We start from the raw sequence: 18,592 nt of genomic DNA, 5'->3' as shown, positions 1-18,592 counted from the left end.
CAGTTGTCTGGCAACACATCTTATAAATATTTGCTCATCTTTATTTGCTACCTGGGAAATTTCTTCAGGTGAAACACTGTCACACCTAGCTGGAGGCAGTAGTCTTACATATTTGCAAGAAAACTTTGACTTTTTTTATATTTTTTTTCCTGGGTTCTGCAGAGAAACAGCCCTGAGGAATAACCTGCTGCATAAGGTGTGTGGTGCATTGCTTTATAGAACCCACCAGAACCACTCAGGCTGTATCAGCAAAGCTTGGCTTTCAGCAGCAATTCTACTGCCAGTGTTGAAGACTCATCTGTCAGTATTAAAACAGGGAAGTATTCTAGAAAACCAAAAAATATTTTCAAGTTTTGGATTCCATCATGGATGTTTGCATTAGACCTTGGCTTTGGTCTAGATGGGAAGAACTGATCCAGTAAATTCAGGATTTAGAAATAAACACCAAAGTATTGAAAATAAGTCAGCCTAGAAAAATACATTTGTTTTTACATAAGGGACAAAATTGGGCAGGAAACCATCTTGCAAATAAACAAAACCTTTCTTTTGGAAGTGTCTGGTTTGGGATTCAGCTCTGTCCTCTCCTTGGAGCCTTCTGTTCACTAAAATTCATCCCTACAAAAAGGCAACACAGTGAAAAGCTGAAATAGTAACATTTCAGTAAAGTGCATGGGACTGTGGCAGAGTCAATGGCTTTGCTATGACCTTATCTCAGATGCAGAATTAAACACTGGGGATGCCAGGTTCTTCACTATTCTGTTGAGGTTGGCAATTTTTTCTTCTAGCAGATAATTTTTCCTTTCAGCAGTTTTCTGCCTCTGCTCTGTCATCTCCAAAGCTTTCAGCAGCTGTGCATTCTCAACATAGAGATCCTTGACCATTGCATCTGCCTTGGTGTTCTTGGAGAGCTGAATTGTGAAGAGAAGATCATTACTCAGCAAATGAGAAATGAGGAAAGAAAATAACTAAAAGCAAGAGTGGTGCTGGGAAAGCAGGTGAAGGTGTTTATTGTTACTTAAATACCAAGCTAAGAAAACTCCCCCATTCATCTTATTTTCCTGGGTGGTTTTGGAGTCTTTACAGATTATTTTGAAACTGGAAAGACTTTGTCAGGAGGTTAAGGCAGATGATAGAGGGCTGCAAATGAGTCTTGTCAGAGGAGCACTGCTTTATGGCAGCCACACTCTAAGGATCAGCCTAGTGCACAAGAGGATCCTCAAGCACCCAGTGATCCCCCAGAATCAGCTCCTCTTATCAAACTGGGGAGAGCAGCTTTGTCTTGCATGCTTTTGGGGAACAGCCAAAAAAAAAGAGCAGGAGACCCTGTGACAGTGGAGCTTCTTTAGCCTGGGTGCAGAGGAACCCATAATCCCAGAGGAATCCTGTCTGTACTCTTCAGGGAATTCTTTTTCCTCCTTTTCTAAGCAGCTTTTCCAGTTAAGATACTTGGCTGGAATTTGATGTTTGTTTCCTGACTTCAAGTGCCCCAGCATACCAAGAAGTGCATAACTAGTAGGAAATTAACAAGTGGTGACTCTGTTCCCAGTTTGGAGATTTAGGAATTTCTGGGCACATATGCTGTACTTTAGCTCAGAAGCATGAACAGATCAAGAAAAGCACCTTTGTTACTTTAGCCTAAGGAAAAAATGGGGCTTGGCACTTAGTTGTTTACAGGAAAAACCAGGGATGATAGGAGGAGGAGGAGAAGAATTCTTACTTGTTCTTTCAGCTGATTTACTTTATCTTGGAGAAGCCTCTTCACAAGTCTCAGTTTCTGCTCCACATCCACCATCCGTTCTTCCATCATTTTTAGAAGCTGCTCATGACCCCCCTGGAAAGCAACAGTTAGGTGAGAATCAGTCAACAAAAACTTCCCCATTCTCCTTCAGTTTATGCCTCAGAGAAGAGCTGGTACTCCACATGTGAGTCTGTTTTACAAAGTTGACTAAATTAACAAACCATCCATGGAAGCAAAATGTTATGGCAACACTTCAAGGACACTCACTGCACTCAACTAGTTTTCCAAGATTAAGTTAAGCTTGAAATAACCAGATCTAAGAAAAACTGAGACCAAACTCTAAGTTCTGTCTTGACAGTCAGAGCTGGATAGTTTCCTTTTCTTGTCCTTAGGTGCTGCCATGTTTCTGTTGAATGTGAAAAACAAAAAATACCAATCCAAATCTTAACAGTTTTAGTAAAAAAACCCAAGGTGAAGCCACAAGGGCATCTTAGTTTGACTGTAAACTCTCCCACACCAAAGACCCCTTGAAACTAATCAATATCCTTAAAAAGCAGCATGATATTATCCCAAACTTGGTTTTTCACTTTTTTTCCCCCTTAGATGAACTGCTGATGATCACTTGTAGTTCCCAAACAGTAACACTAAAATGCTTTTGCACATTTTCTTCAGTGAAGCAACAGCCTAACTAAAGAGAGAGACTCAGTGTCCTGAGAGTGCCAGTTACACCACGAGGGAAATATTCCCAAATAAATCAGAAACACCAGGAACTACAAGCAAGTTGGTTTGTGTTTGGGAAATTCCAAGATGGGCTGCAGGGAAAGAAATTCTTTATTTTTATGCTAGCTTGTTACTTTTTTTTTCTTTTTCCCCAGGAAGTCACTGAAGAACCTTAAACCTTGAGAAAGCAAGGTTTCTCTCTCCAAAACCTTTCTCTCCAAAATAAAATACCTCCAAACCCAAAGTACCTTCAGACATGTGGCAGAGGATAAATGAAAAGCTCAAGGACTGTTTCAGGTAGGTGGCTGCTCATCTAAACCACTGCAGAAAGATCCCCCCAGGGGATAGACTAAAGCCCCACTCAACATTTTATTTATTTTAACACCAGAAACTCCTTATGTGAGCATTTGCCTTGTGAAACAAAGTGCAGGAGGCTTTCTAGCCAAGTTTTGTTCAGCATCTTGTGTAATTTGATTGGAATTCAAACCATGGCTGGCTATTACACTTCATATTGGTTACAGGAGTCTTGAGTCAGTAGTGGAAACGAAGAATTATAGTGGGCTCAAGACCTTTGGATCCCTGTTTTTTGGTTTCAAGTTGAATTGAGAATATTCTGTCTAACTTCATATTATTTCATGTGTAATGGGAGCAGCCAGCTCAAGCATTAGAAGGAAAAAGCAAAAAGATCTTTGAAAACAAACAGCTAAAATGGTTTAGAGCTCCCAATTACAAAATCATAGGCCTTAAAGAAGTGGTTTGCTGACTTCTAAAAGTATTAATAATCTTGTTTAATCATGTGAGACAAAAGAAAAACCACTAAGGAGTGTTATCTGAGAAACAAGTATTAATAATTTCCCCTTTCTTGGCACTGCCTTCCTCCTTTACAGCCACAGCAGTAGAATATGCCCACCTACCATGTCCATTCTTTCCTTAAATGTGTAGGAACATCTGAATAGAATCTGAATATTTATTTAATTTAATTTAATATTTATTTAACGACCTCCCTGATTACAAATCTTTCCCAGAAGTCCTGATGTGACACTCCTCAGTATCAAAGACAAATATTTTGTCTAAAATTAGTTACTTCTTGTTCATAAAGCTGGAACTATTAAGACAGGAGACATTATGTTTAAAAAAAACAATTTATTTTTCATGTACATCAAAAAAAGTCATCTTTCCCTGTTAAAAAGTTTATACATCTTATACAAAAATGCAGTATAAATACCCCAGATTTTCTTCAAATCTCATATAAAATTAGTACCATCTGAGAAAAATAGTCTCTTTCCACATTGACCAGCCCCACGTTTTAAATAACATAAATAAAAACCATTTGTAACAACTTTAAAAAAAAAAAATAAGTCACCCTCTGAACTTCCACAAAACAACTTCAGGGTGAATAAATAGGAAAATAACACTGTGAAGACTTTTTTTGTGTGTTTTGCTTTGTTTTCCTTATTTATTAAAAAAAAAAAAAAAGCAGAAAATAATTAGGATCCTCAAGTTTCTCAGCTTATGCCAGTTTGTGTGTTTGTGTGTGTTTGTCATGGTAAGGAATGAGACCCAAAGCAGCCAAGCTGTCAGAGGTGCCCGATCCTCCGGTAGGAATCTGCATGCACTGCTCTCTGCTCCGGTAGCAAGGCCTAGAGAAAGAAGGCAAGTGGGATACTTCACCCTGATATCCAGATTTTTCTTTTCCAAAATGTATTCTTTACTTAAAGCAAACCACCAAACACAAGCGAAGCAAGCAAGGCAAGACAACCAAAAAGTCAAAGAAAAACCAAACCCAAAACAAACCCACACAGGTTGAAAGGAAACATGCAGAGCATCACATCTCCTGTGCCCCTAAATCCCAACATCAGCAGCTGGGGAGGTGCTCAGGAAGCACTTTCTAAGGGGCAAAGACTCTTCAGAAGGCTCATCCATGGTTGTGAGGGATTTAAAAAGATCTGTGGCTGTGATTAACTGCAATTAGGCAAGCAGCTGAGTTTCTTGGAGGAAATTAGCTGCCTTTTCATATATATATAAATAATTCTGCCCACTTGTATATATAGATTTCTATACATAAAATGTCACAGATGTGTGCAGAATGTGCTCCAGCTGGCCTCCTCTGAAAGCACTCATTTGAATTGCTGTTTTAAACCTAATGGCAAAGGCTAAACCTTAGGCCTAAACCTAAAGCCTAAAGGCTTTTCCTCAGGCAGGTGAGCAAACTGGGGGTTGGAGGTGATTTGAATTTTGAAATAAAAGAGCTGAAGAAAGGGGAAGTTGAGCAACTCTTAAGCACCCAGGACAAAAATATTGGTTCAGGAGAGGTTTTAAGAGAACTTAAGAAAAGATTGGGTCATTAACAGGTTGCCAAATCTGTTGAGCAAGGAGTATGAGAACAAGGGCAGTGATTGCTGCTGTGCTGCTGTACTCATCACAGCAAAAGGCACAAAATTGTTGAGAATTTAGGAGAGCCCAGCCAGGGTAACACAATAAAAAAGGCTCAGGAGTTATTAACTTCATGAAATTTGAACATTTACAGTTTTGGAGGGCAGTAGCTCAAAGACTGACTCTAAAATAAATGCCCACAGACCACCAGCTAGCCAGAAATCCAAAAGCAATGACAACTGCAAAGCATGAGGAACATCAAATAATTCCAAAAAGGAGGGGAATAACCTTGGATACCTCATCACACAAAGGACTCAAGGATCTAAGAGAGCTGCAAAGTGCAAAGCAGCAGCAAAACTAAGTGATTAAATTTACACAGAAAGCATGGAGATAACCTGGCATTGTACTCACTGGTGGAAAGATGATGAAGAGGGATTAGGATGCAATGTTTCAAGATGCTAAAGGGGACATTAAAATGGACATAAGCTCAACTAAGTGTTAACCCTAGAAACCAGGATGATGAAGAAAAATCAACACTGAGAACTAAAGCAAGGTGTGCTTACAGAAATGTCAGAGTTGAGATAAACTTAAATTTGGCTTTGTTTATAGTTGCAGAATGTATATGTTAAATAGTGATTTTAAAAGTAATATAGCACAGCTCATGAAAAAAATATTTGTAGGAGAAACTATAAACCAGAATATCCATTCACTTTAAGGAAAAAAACCCCAAAAAGCACAAAACAACAATAAAAAAAAAAGAAGAATTAAGTGCATTAAGTGCATTGACAGAAAATATCTGCAAAGCCTTTCTGAAAGTCTTTTTAAATTCCTGCTGCCTTCCAGAGTAAAAGCTTTTACAGGGAACATGGAAGTGATTTATCTGCAGAACTACAAGTTCATAGGACTGCTTTTTAAATTGTTCCTCAGGCTTTCAGAAGCAAAACTACAAAGTCATCACTCCTAATGCAAGACACAGCACAGCCACTTGCAGATGGTCCTGCTGCAATATGGCTTTTATTGATTTCAAGATTAAACTGCATGCCCTATTTCTGTCATGTGTGACCAAGCCCTTTAGCCTGTAGTAATGCACTTCCAAGGCAGAGAACCTACAACTGATTGACTTCTACTCTGTTATTATTGCTCTTAAGTTTTTTTTTTTGCTGGGGGGAAATTTTAGATGTTATGCTTTCCTTTAAAAAGACTTCTTACTCCCAAGTTCTGGAAGGTTTAGAAACTGTTACTACATATACTCTCAATAATATTTTTTCTCAAAATACTCTGTTAACAGAGATTTCTGAGTCTTGCTCTTTTTTATTTTATTTTAAAAGAGAAACTGCAATCTGACTTTAAAATGGAAAGGATTTTATTGGCTTTTTTTTTTTTTTTTTCCCTGCTAAGAGTGTTTATATTTTAACTGAAATTATTTAGACCTTTATCTTAAGTTATATTATTATTTTCACACCAATGGCTTGAGCCAAAGCTTTAAAGATTTGGTGACTTTCTGAAGCAAAGTCATTTGGTAAGCCTGCTCCCCAAGCTGACTTTTCTCTGGGCAATGTAAACTTTTTCTACCTATTGCTTACAGTCCAATTTGACATGTTAAAAAGCAAAACACCACTAAATATATCTCAGGCCTGATGTGTGCAGTGGATGTAATCTTCTTTGACATAAGATTTTTTTTTTTTTTCCTCATGCCAACACTGGAGTTTCTATGGAATGACTGTAATAAAGTTCTCCAAACTAGGTTTTGTCTTATGGTCAAATAATGAAGATGGGCTGACCTTATAAAAAGAATTAATTAATTGTAGTGGGAGGAGCCCTTCTTGCTCCTAGGGCTGCTCCTGAGGCCTCAGGGTTTAGCCCATTCCTGGACGATGTCCTAGGGCTGTTCCTGAGGCCTTGGGATCTACCTCTTCTTGCCTGCTCCTGGGGCTCCTCGAGCTGTGGGCTTCTCCATCCTCACTGAAGAGTGAGAGCTCTCTCTGTGGGTGTCAGCTGCTCTCTTCTTGGCCCCCTGCTCCTGCACATGCTCAGGAGGGAGGCCAGACACAGGTGAACCCACACCCACTCATCAATAACTCAGGGCACCTGGTCCTGTCTCACTACATTAATGTTCTCTGCTTTCTTGCAGCTGGCAGAGCTCCAGCTGACAGCAACAGCCCAAAGGGCTGTTCAGTGTGTGATGTGCCTGTGCAATGCAGGGTGTAGTGTGGGGTTTGAAACAGTGCTCCCAGACATGGACATTAGGCAAAAAAAACCAAAACCCATAAATAAACATTTATTGCACCTTGATCAGAAGGAGAAAAGCCAGTTGAATGGGGACAGGAGTGGGGTTTATTTCAAGAAGATTAAGAGGCCTTCAGAATTAAGCCATGGCTCAAGCTAAATATGCTTAACAGAGTTACAAAGGTTTTGTCCATATCTTTGATGGGATTATTTTTCATTTTAATTTTTGAACTGGCATAAACAGAGAATGGATCTCATCAGAACTGGAAAAAAAACACCAAAAACAAACCAAAAACCAACCCCAAACCCAACTAAAAACCCAGAAAACCAACCAGACACCCTTGTAACCTGCAGAGTAGGGAGACCTTTACCTGTTGCATGTTTGTTTCAGAGCTTTCCAGTTCTTCCTGAAGACGTTGACTCCTCCTCTCTGCTTGTAGGAGCTGGTGTTGGAGCTGCAGGAACTGTTCCTTGGGCACCACAGCACAACCTTGCTGCTGGAGCTCCCGGGGGTGTGGGGACTGCCTAAGCATCACACTGCTGCTGGAGTGGAGCATCTGCAAAGCACAGCACCCATCAGCAGGGAGCACCACGTCTTTTAAACATCCCCTAAGGCATCAGGTTTGGCTCAAACAATTGTTTGTACACAAGAGAAAGAAGCTTGAACTCAGAAAAACAGATGACACATCACAAATTGATGGATTTTCCCTTCCCCTTGAAAAAAAAATTAAAAAAAAAATGAGGCATCTTGATGTGCAGGTTGGGACACTACAGAAATCTGAGCTTGGGTTCATAATATCAGGCCTGAATTGTCAACTCACTGAATGTCTAATGAAATCCTTTAATCCAAAAGTTAAATGGGCCTGTGGTGAATTTAAGTCCTTTTTAATTTCAACCTTCATCTCAGCTCTTCTAAAAATAGCACCCACTTGCAAATGAAAGCACCAGCATGAGGCAAGCTGAAGTTTTCTGATAGTTCTGTGAAGTGAAAGGTGTCCCTGCACATGCAGGAGGGTTGGAACTAGATGATCTTTAAGGTCCCTTCCAACCCTGGCCATTCTATGACTCTTATCTTTAATTATTTATGATTTCTTTAAGTTAGAATGGAGAGATAAGGAGAAATTGGAGAGAGAACTCTCAAAATCAACAGAAATTTTCAATGTATTGTATGAGGACTACAGTAATTTGATACCAGCTGCTATATTACATCCAGAACTCAGTATTTAGAATCTCATCTTTATGTTTACTACCAACTGCAGGAGTTTAAACAAACCCTTTATAATTGTCAGTTCAAGTCATGCCACATGCAGGGCTTGATAGCAAGTCTGGAGACCTCCTGAGTATCCATTAAAAAAAAGTGTACCTTGAGATATGGATGCATGTAGTAATCTAAAGTACTTTAATTCCAAATTTAAGCCTTGCTTTCACATTAAAAAAAAGAAAAAAGGACACATTAAGAGCTCAGATTGTTTCATGAGACCATTTATAGCCTTTTTCTAGACCAAACTGAAACCTAGGTAAGGCTAGATCACAACTGTAATGGGTTTTAGTACTTAAAAGAGACCAGGACTGTACAATAAACCCCCCTGATGTTTCAGTTAGTTGATTTGCAGCTCCAATTTGCATAAGATTAATACTTTCTGCACATGAAGTTCAGTTGACTACATCTCCACCTGTTTTCTCAAAACTATTCATCTGTTCCCTTAAGAAAAGGCATAAGGGATTGTTAGTCATTTTAATTCTCCTGTCATAAGTGGTAGGATTAAAGCCTCAACTCATGATCTTATTCCAGTTACTGAGTTCATCTATAATGTAAATAACTCTCAGCATTTTTCTTAGTGATGCAGCTCTTCTCTGCAGCTCTGCTGGCCCAGGTAAACAGAAAACCTGCAAGTATTTTACAACTTTATTGTGGTTTTCTAAGCTATCAGGAGGTTCCTTTGAGTCAAGTTGTCTGTAAAGGAGCTGTTCTTTTATTGACAATATAAACAGTAAAAATAAGGAGTTTTGATGGAATTTGTTTAGGGGTTTCTGCAAGGGTGGGAAGCACAAATATCTGATGAAAGAGCTGAAGAAACAGTTAATGTTCACAGCCTTACAAATACCAGTTGGAAGGCTAATGAAAACAAGATGGTTTTGCTGTATTTATCTGTGGAAAAAGTGGGAAAAAAATGAATTTGCTAAACTACTAGTGAAGGCACTAAGATCAGTTTGTATTAAGGAAACATTTCACATTCTGGTGAAAAAAGCATGCAGCTATCTGAGGTAAATATGCAAACTTTCAAGCCTCACAGTCAATGGGTGAGAAGGAAAGGGCTGAGCCACTTTTCATTTTACATTCAGTTTCATTCTTTTGAATGGAATTGGTTTTTTTCTCTCATTTTTTTATGGCAGTGCCTCAGAAGGCTGCAAATTTTTAGCCTACAGAATCAACCTGCATGATATCCTGATCACAAAGCAGTGGTGCAGCTGTCAAAGGAAAAATTTCACATGAAAATGAATAGTGGCTTCTTTACTTAAAAGGTGCATGGAATTAAATTTAAAAAAAAAAAAAAAACAAAACCATAAATCCAGAAAATAAAGAAATGTTTTTCTCCATGCTGTGGTAAGTACATTGAAAATGGTTGCTCTACCTTCACACACTATTTCAGAAAGAGAACTGCACCCTTCTCTGCTAGTTCCAACCACAGAGTTCTAGACAGGTTAGCCATGAACAAAAGGAGAACAGGCACAAAAGAGAAAGTTAGAAGTCATAAAGCTCTAAGTGCATGTCACACACACCTGCTGGGAAAATGTTATCAGGAGTAACTGCATGTTTGAAACACATATTTTAGGAGAAAACACAATGCTTGATGTTTATACCACAGGGTCTAACAGTGTTTGGAATTTTCCCAGAGCTTAATTAAGACTATATAAATAGAAGTACAAGATATATAAACAGTCTTTAAGTAACCTGTTAATATCTTATCTTTTCTCATCAAGTTTTTACAGTTTTACAGCTAATTACACAGAATATTCAGCGTAACATGTTTCCCATTTGATGACAAACATGAAGTCCTTAAATCAAGTGCTGTAAAAGCCTCATCCAGTAGATGCTTTGATTAGCCAAACAAGTCAAAATTGTGGTTTGCTTTTCTTTAATGTTCTGTTTTGAGCTTAAATTCAGAACATAAAGTCTAGGCAAGACTGCTGGGACACAGCTCAGAGGTCCTACCCTGACCTTAAAGGGGTTGTTCCTTGCCTGTTCCTGTAAGAGGACACACCTGGGAATGATGCAGTTTTCCTGACATCCAGCAGTACTGAACAAACATCCAGCAGGCTTTGGAAGAATCTCAACTGAAGTTTTCACTCCTGCCTTTAGACTAATGGCAAGGTGTGTAAATTAATATATTATCAAGATCTTGATAAGAGAGTAAGGCTTAAATCCAGCAAAATAGTCCCACAGTAAGTAAGAACAGGTTTCTATGTTAAGAGCAGCATTACACAAATATTAGGACATTTCAGGTTACCTGTTTTAGGAAGAAAGAGCCTTGCCTCAAGCACAAAACCAAACCTCTCTGCTATTTAATATCTTATATATCTTTTTCATGGTAACCTGCAACATGCTTCAGAGAAGGGTGTTTGTCACACCAACATCTTGCTCATGAGAGATGAGGCTTGGCATTAGGGGAGATTAACTCTTCAAGTTTCAGTTAGTTTCCCCTGTTTCTACACACACAGAAGTTGTTTTTAAATTCACAGATCGAGTGAGATAGCAATAAAGCCCCACACTGTTCAGTACAGTCAACACTTAATGACAAGTACCTCCATTAACTGATCATCCAGTTTCACCTGCTTCTTTCTCAGCCCTTCATTTTCTGAGCTGGTTTCCAGTTCACGTTCAAGAGAATTCATCTGACTGATCTAATGAAAGACAAGAAATTCCCTTAGAAAGACTGTAGTTTCTTATTTTATGTTTTTTTTTTTCCTCCTTTCAATCTGCAATCACAAATCACTGCACAGCAAGACAAATCAACATTAAAAGGCATTAAATATTTGGACTAGTGTAATGCTTTGCTGCAAGTGATGTCTAGGAGAATGTTATACAGCACCTCTGACACCAGCTGCAAAGAACAGGTCAGGCAGCTGAGTTTTAATCTAGGAGTGGTAGAAATGCTGTGTATTGAGGAGCACTTGAGTGCAGGCTGGGTTTTGTTTATGGTTCCCATGTTCTGCCACTGGACTAGAAGTCCTGCAGCACCTTGGTAAACACCTCCAACCCTCTGATGCAGAAGCATCAGACAGGCAGCTCCTTGGGACAGGAATTTATAAGAGATAAAGAGCACAAAGCTCAGAGTAAAAGAAAATCACAGCTTCCCCACGTTAGCTCTCAGAGATGCCAAGCTGAGTCATGACTTTACCATTTAAAACTAACCTTCCTGTTTGCAGATGACAACTCCTTTTGAAGCTGTTCACACTCTCTCTTAAAGCTTAATTTCTCTTGCTCCATGGCTTTGATGACACCTGACTGGCTTTGATGCTTTTGGTGCTTCAGGGAAAGGACAGTGGATTCCAGCTGTCGGATCTAAAGAGACCAGAGATGAACAGATGTGGAAAGACATTCCAGACCATTCAAAAATCAAATGGCATCTACTTCACCTGAAATACTGAGTGCTGATTGATTTTGAACTCATAGCAGATTTCAGTTGTAAGCAACAAAAGGTCTTTCTCTTCCTCCTACCCATAATCTGCCTACTGTGAGCCAAGAAACTGGACACGGAAAATGCTCAGAATGGTCAAGGACATGAAATATGCTCAGAGGTTTTGATGAAAATAAATCAATAAATACATTTGAAGAATCTTATCTGAAAGTCAGAGCAGAATCTTAGACAAGAGTAAGCAGGAGTTTCTTTTAAAATAAAAGCTGTTTGAAGCATGAGTGCACACTCTATGCAGATATAAAGGAAAACCATTCCTTGGTGCAATCTTTCTGCAAATATTTCTGTTCAAAACTAACCACCAACTCTCCCCTCCTCTCTTACTGCAGAACAAGAATCCCTAAGCTCTGCCTAGCACACAGGGATCCATCTGGGATCCACAGGGATCCATCAACTTGCTGAGGTTACCTTCTCCCTGGAGTGAATCAGGTCTGTCTGAGTGCTCTGGACTTCTCTCTGCAGCCTCTCATTCTCCTGCCTGAGCAGCTGCTGCTCCTCTTTGGCCAGTTGCTCCAGTTGATCCCAGTGGAGATGCCTCTGTTGGTCCTGCAGCCCTGAGGGAGGCACAGCCCCTTCCAGAACCCGATTCTTAAGACAGACAGAATTGCAGGGTTAGGCCTTAAAACAAAGAAGCAGACATTTTCTCCCTTCAGGTGGGTTTTATAGAGGTTTTCAAGTCACTGCAGACTCTGAAGTTGCAGGATTCCCCCCTCTTTTCCTCCCAGCTCACACAGTTTTCCAGTAAGAAACCCAACATGCTAATCACTGGGCAAATCCAAAGTGGTTCCCCTCTGCTAAAATCACAGATAATGGCTGTGCCCCAGGATGGCTGAGAGGAGTGCATGGGGTTCAACACCACTAAAAAGCAATTTGTGCTCCATTTCACAGCCTCATCAAGCAAATAACAGAACTCAGTATTATATTTTATTCAGTAATAGCTGTAATTTAGCTCCTGTTGTACCATTCTGAAATTGCCTCTTTTTTTCCATGTGGACATAAAATATTCCTTAATTACATGGCAAACAAGCCAAATTACTAACTGGATTCATAACACCCATCCCAAGGCTGCTCTCTACAACCTCCTTCAGCTACAGATCCTCATCACAGAAAATGATTCATTTTTGTGTCTTTCAGAAAGAAGTTTTGACTCAAAATTAGACCCCCCTACTTCATTTCTACTTTGATTGTTAAGAAACTCATAGCTTTGAGATGTGTAAATTCATCCACTGCCCACAGATTTTAGAGTGGTTTTTTGCTTTGGTTTTGTTGTTGTTGTTTGTTTGGGTTGGTTTTGTCTTAGTTTTTTTAGGGTTTTTTTTTGCAAAAGATTTCTTTCTGGGAAGAACGCACTGATAATTGACTGCCCTGCTCAAAACTTAAAATAAGTCTTTTAAAAATAAGCTTAAAATCCAGACATTATATACAGTGACAAGACTAATTACTATTAGAGTTAACTAAAATACTATTTTAAAATGGAAAACTGCTAAATACAGAAAACATCATTTAAGTCAGGCTTCTTTGTACCCACTTCATTTCAACTTCTTTTTTTTAATTATTAGCTTTCATAGAATCACAGAACTGGCTGGGTTGGAAGGGACCTCAGAGATCATCAAGTCCAACCCTTGATCCACTCCCCCCGTGGTTCCCAGCCCATGGCACTCAGTGCCACATCCAGGCTCTTTGGAAATATCTCCAGACACGGAGAATCCACTACTTCCCTGGGCAGCCCATTCCAATGCCTGATCACCCTCTCCAGAAAGAAATTCTTTCTCATCTCCAACCTAAACCTCCCCTGGCACAACTTGAGACCCTGCCCTCTTGTCTTGCTGAGAGTTGCCTGGGAGCAGAGCCCAACCCCCCCCTGGCTCCAACCTCCTTTCAGGGAGTTGGAGAGAGTGATGAGGTCTCCCCTGAGCCTCCTCTTCTCCAGCCTCAACACCCCCAGCTCCCTCAGCCCTTCCTCACAGCAATTCTGCTGGATCCCTTCACAGCCTCCTTGCTCTTCTCTGGACCTGCTCCAGCACCTCAATCTCCTTCCTGAGCTGAGGGGCCCAGAACTGGACACAGGACTCAAGCTGTGGCCTCCCCAGGGCTGAGCACAGGGGCAGAATCCCTTCCCTGGACCTGCTGGCCACGCTGTTCCTGAGCCAGCCCAGGATGCCATTGGCCTTCACTTTTTAATTTATTTTTTTTTTAATCAACAACTCAAAATCTGCTAGCCCAACCCTGCAGCCCTATTTGTGTCCTTTTAGGTGACAAGCCAACCTCAAAGAAATAAACTGGCCAGGGCAGCAGGTGACAGAAAAGCAGCAGCTCCTGTCCCTGGAGTGCAAAGCTGACTGACTTGGAGGCAGCCCAGGTTAATCACCTTTTCATTGGCATTCTGCAGCTGCTTGTGCAAAGACATCACTTCTTGTTTAAGGGTTTCCTTCTCCTCTTGGGTCCCCCTTAGGTCTGATTTGAGGCGAGCCATTTGCAGGTTGGAGTTTTGCAGCGTTTCATCCAGGCTCTGAACCTGTGAACGAGCAGGAACACAGCTTGGGATTTGCTGGACCAAGATTTCTTTGTGACCTTGGTGTGTTAGGATGTGTTATCTACCACATAGCACACCTGACACACGTAGGATCTGATGGAAAGAGTTACAGATTCTTCACTCTTTCCATCAGAAAAGAAAAAAAATGCTAAATCACTTTCTGCCTTTCTGTTCCAGCAGCCACCCACTTGGGACACAGCCACCACCCTGCATTGCACAGCTTCCAGCCCCAAATATTTCTTGTCATATGCTGGGAAGAGAAGATTTTGCTTGAATTATTTATTCTTCCTGGCAGCCCTTTGGCCAGCAAGAAACCTCAAGTGTACTCAGGAAAGCAGAGAGCCTTTTATTGCCCTCCCTGCCTGGGGAGGGCTGAGCCACTGCCAGCAGAGCAGGGAGCAACACAGAGCAGCATCTGCACTGGGTTAGGAATAAGTGGGCAGAATGAACTGGCAAAAGGAACTTGGCTGCAGATGCCAAGCAGCATAGCTTATTCTTGGGGAAAAAGAAGCATTTAACAAGTTTCCTCTTGTCCTTTAAGAACATCCTTTTGAAAGCCCAAAGCAGCCATTCTCAGCTCCATGGCATCTTTGCACATATTAGAAGAGGGCTGGTTTTTTTGTGGGGAAAAAAGCACTACAAGAGAGCATAAAAAGGCTTTTGACCTTGACTTTGAAGAAAATCATTATTATACCTTTTCTTGTGCAACAGTGAGCTGTGTTTTCAGTGTCTGACTCTGCTGTTCCCAGGACTCCTGTTCCTGCTTCAAGCTGGCAACTGCATTCTCTAAGCAGCTTACTTTGGCTACCTGAAATAAGATTACATCTGTAAGCCTGACTCATTCAGGATTTTCTTTAACTCAATTTGACTTTGAGAATTAAGCTACAGGGAGCTACAGCTATGCAAAGAAAACACAGGAGAGAAAAAAAAACCCCAAACCCCTCAGCTCCCAGCCCAAATCTCCACACAACAGGAGCATTATTTATAGTGTGCACATCAGCCACAGTGCTCCAGTTCAGAGTTACAATATGTTAGAGCTGCAATAGAAGTTCAGAACACTGTCTTCCTTGTCCTGCTGCAATATTTATATCCAGGCTTCTGCTCCTTGCAATGTTTGGAATTTTCTACATAATCAAATTACAGTAAAGCTGCACTCTAGAATTTAAGCTTTCTCTTTAAGGCCAGCTAGAAATAATAGTAATAATTTTTAAGAAGGCAGTGGCAATTAAGCCTTTATCTGGCTTGAAGGTAAGAAAAAAATAATCCAAAGTAGTTTTTACAGGTTAGGGGGATAGAGGTAATGAGATAAGAATTTTAACAGCTTGTTACAGCATGTAGGTAGTGGCATGGCTGTACAGTTCTTTCTTACCTTATCAATACATCTGTTTAATTCCTCACTCAGGGCTTCTTTTTCTTTCTGCAGCTTTTCATTCTTAGTAATTAAGCTTGACACCTCGTTTTGAAGGTCAGAGAGATCAGGACATCTGGGCAGCTGTGGAAAACAAACCCTTCACAGTTGGATTGCTGTGCTGGTTCAGAATTTCCCATGCAAAGCTTTTCACTTCTCTGGGCCCAGTATCCCAGTCCAGAGTGGGAAGAGAGAGCAGCAGACTCCAGTTTGGTATCCATGACCATCTGAGTATGGTTCATGGGATCCAGAGCATCCTTCCTGCAACAGCAGTGTGAAGGATTCTGAATTGCCCTGTGGTCCCCTGATTTGCTCCAGGGTTGGTCTTTCTCTGCCTCTTTTGTGAAAGGGGGAAAAAAATGCTGCACTGCTGACTTCTGATCCTTTTCCCATTTGACACAGGGCTTTATCTTAATTCTCTCCCTTCTCCTTTAGTCTTTGCTCACTCAATCTTCTGTCTTTAATTACACTCAAGCCACAATCCACTCTGTACTGAATAGGCCTCATCTGCTTTTGCTTTTTAAGACCATTATCTACCCTGAGCATTGGGTGCATCAAATGACTGCTTCACACTGTAAAGAAAATTACTTTGTGGAGCCCTAATCAGGGGAGCTAACTCATTTGTAGCATTCATTCTGTGTTTATTAGCATATATTTATATAGCCAATTGAACTATGGTTATACAGGCAATAACCAAGCCCTCCAGGAAATTATCAGAAGTTGTGAGATGTCAGAGTCACCAGGGGGTGTTAAACAATGGGAATTCTCTCCAAGGAGAGATGCTGGGAGAGACCAGTCTTGAAATGGAGCTATATGGGTATCACCAGTTACACAGGAAAACATTTCCCCTGCCTGTCCCATCTTCATGAAGTAGAAAACCCCTCTCTAGTTGTTGATTAGACTTCATTATCAAAGTCTTTTTGTTCTGAGGCTGAGAAAACTGGGTCTGTTCAGCCTGGAGAAGAGAAGGCTGAGGGGAGACCTCCTGCCCATGATCCAGGACTTCAAGGGGGGTCCAGAGCAGCTGGAGACTCCCTATGGACAAGGAGTCCCATGGACAAGACAAGGGGCAATGGGCACAAGTTGCTCCTGGGCAGATTCCCATTGGACACCAGAGGAAAATGTTTCCCCATGAGGACAGTCAGAGCTTGGAATGGTCTCCCAGGGGAAGGGGTGGATTCCCCCACTCTGGAAAGTTGGAAGTCTCAGCTCCAGGGGGTGCTGAGACATCTCAGAGAAACAAGAAGATGAGAAGGGTTGGAGCAGAGGGGCCCTGGGGGCCCTTCCCACCTGGCAGTCTGGGATTCTTTGTAGATCCATTACTCTGGAAGACTTTTTTGGCAAACACTAAGCAGAACCAACCTTCCTTGAACAATTGTGCATTGTACCTGGAGACTATTTCAAGAGGATTTCTATTCCCTGACTGTTACAGCCTTTTTCTAAAAGAAATTAATTATTTCCAGCTCAGGCACATTAAGAGACAGCTGGCATTAGCTGATACCATACCTCCTTTGTCTTCTCAAGCTCCTGCTTGAGGATGTGGTTCTCCTGCTGCAGTAGATGAGCTTGAACCTTCATTTCTGACAGCTGCATCTCCAAGGAAGACACCATATTTGATGACTGCAGAAAGTAAAAAGGCTCAGAATTCAACTTAGGAGACAGGTGGAATAAGAAAGGTTAAGCAGAGGATGCTGCACAGGCAGAGCTGGGATGGGACTGGCCTGAACAGAACAGGCAGAGTGGAAAATGCAGGTAAATATTACACATCAGTAAGCTCCATTTTCAAGACAAATCTCTACTCTTCCACCTCCCTGCTTTTGGCTGCTGCCATGCTTTCCTCCCACCTCCACTGCTGCATCCATGTACATTTGCATCAGGTACTTTCAGCTTTGAAAGACCTTGAGAAGCTTGAGAAAGGGATTTTAATTCCATAGCATCTCTGCATTTCTAGAAGCTCACAGAATCATGGAATAATTGGGGTTGTCAGGGCCCTCTGCAGGTCCCCCAGTCCAACCCCCTGCAGTATCAGGGACACCCTCATCTAGATCAGGTTGCTCAGAGCCTCCTCAAGCCTCACCTTGAATATCTCCAGGGATGAGACCTCAACCCCCTCCCTGGGCACCCTGTGCCATTGTGCCACTGCCCTCAGGGGACACAACTTGTTCCTAACACCAAGTTCAGGTGTTTCACACCATTAGAGACAGTGTCATCTGTCATCCTGTACCTTTACTTTGGAGTTCTCCAGTTCCTCTTTCAGCACCAGCCTCTCCTTTTCCCACTCTTCCAGGGTACACTTTCCTGCTTCCCTTTCCTTTTGCTTGAGCACCCTTGCCAACTGTTGGTTAAGATCCTGCACATCTGCTTGATTTTTGGAGTTCCTCTGGCTAAGTTCTGTATTTTCAGAGTCCAGCTGCTGATTTCTGGTCTTCAGATCTGCTACCTGCATTGGGACAGCAATATCAGTTATTTCCACAGTGGGGAGCAGATTTTCAAACCATTTTCCTTTCTATTAAGATGCTCAACTATCTGACAAGTGTCACTCCAGTCCAGTGGCTCAGCCAAGACAACACCAGCACAAAAACAGTGACTTGGAGCAGTGGGACACAGCACTTAGCTGTACTCCCTGTACCACTCATGACCCCAGGAGCACAGCTTGCTTTATTAAAGCATATTGAGCTTGCTCCATGCCCTGATTTGAGGCCAAATCAAGCATTTCAGAACAGGAATCCTCCTGATTGCCTGCTGCATGCATGGTCAGCCTCACAAACTGCTAATTTCTCATAATTGGCCTCAATTATTTCAGTTACTGCCCCAGTCATCTGGCTCACCACCCTTTTCCTCCTCCCCTTTGCCAAGCAGCTGGGTATTTTGAGGGCTGTGCTGGTGAGCTAGTAGAG

General features: G+C 41.3%; 1 protein-coding gene across 2 annotated transcripts in view; it reads right to left on the bottom strand.

The window, feature by feature from the left end:
* Positions 1-561: 561 nt before the first annotated feature.
* NIN (ninein) overlaps positions 562-18,592 on the bottom strand; it is a 62,218-nt gene continuing 44,187 nt past the window's right edge. The window contains exons 20-30 of one of the 2 annotated variants that reach the window (XM_030451723.1): positions 17,920-18,135; positions 17,202-17,315; positions 15,657-15,779; positions 14,982-15,095; positions 14,123-14,269; positions 12,163-12,342; positions 11,472-11,621; positions 10,862-10,960; positions 7,429-7,614; positions 1,718-1,831; positions 562-908 (exon numbers count right to left, since the gene is read on the bottom strand). In XM_030451723.1, coding sequence (XP_030307583.1) covers positions 699-908; positions 1,718-1,831; positions 7,429-7,614; positions 10,862-10,960; positions 11,472-11,621; positions 12,163-12,342; positions 14,123-14,269; positions 14,982-15,095; positions 15,657-15,779; positions 17,202-17,315; positions 17,920-18,135 — 1,653 coding nt within the window. In that variant the 3' untranslated portion in view covers positions 562-698. Of the gene's footprint in view, positions 909-1,717; positions 1,832-3,985; positions 4,099-7,428; positions 7,615-10,861; positions 10,961-11,471; positions 11,622-12,162; positions 12,343-14,122; positions 14,270-14,981; positions 15,096-15,656; positions 15,780-17,201; positions 17,316-17,919; positions 18,136-18,592 lie in introns of those variants that run through there. The other variant, XM_030451724.1, reaches the window with a different exon arrangement.

Source organism: Calypte anna, chromosome 5A, assembly GCF_003957555.1.
Source record: "Calypte anna isolate BGI_N300 chromosome 5A, bCalAnn1_v1.p, whole genome shotgun sequence".
Taxonomy (NCBI): Eukaryota; Metazoa; Chordata; class Aves; order Apodiformes; family Trochilidae; genus Calypte; species Calypte anna.
This window is presented reverse-complemented; position numbering and strand designations above follow the sequence as displayed.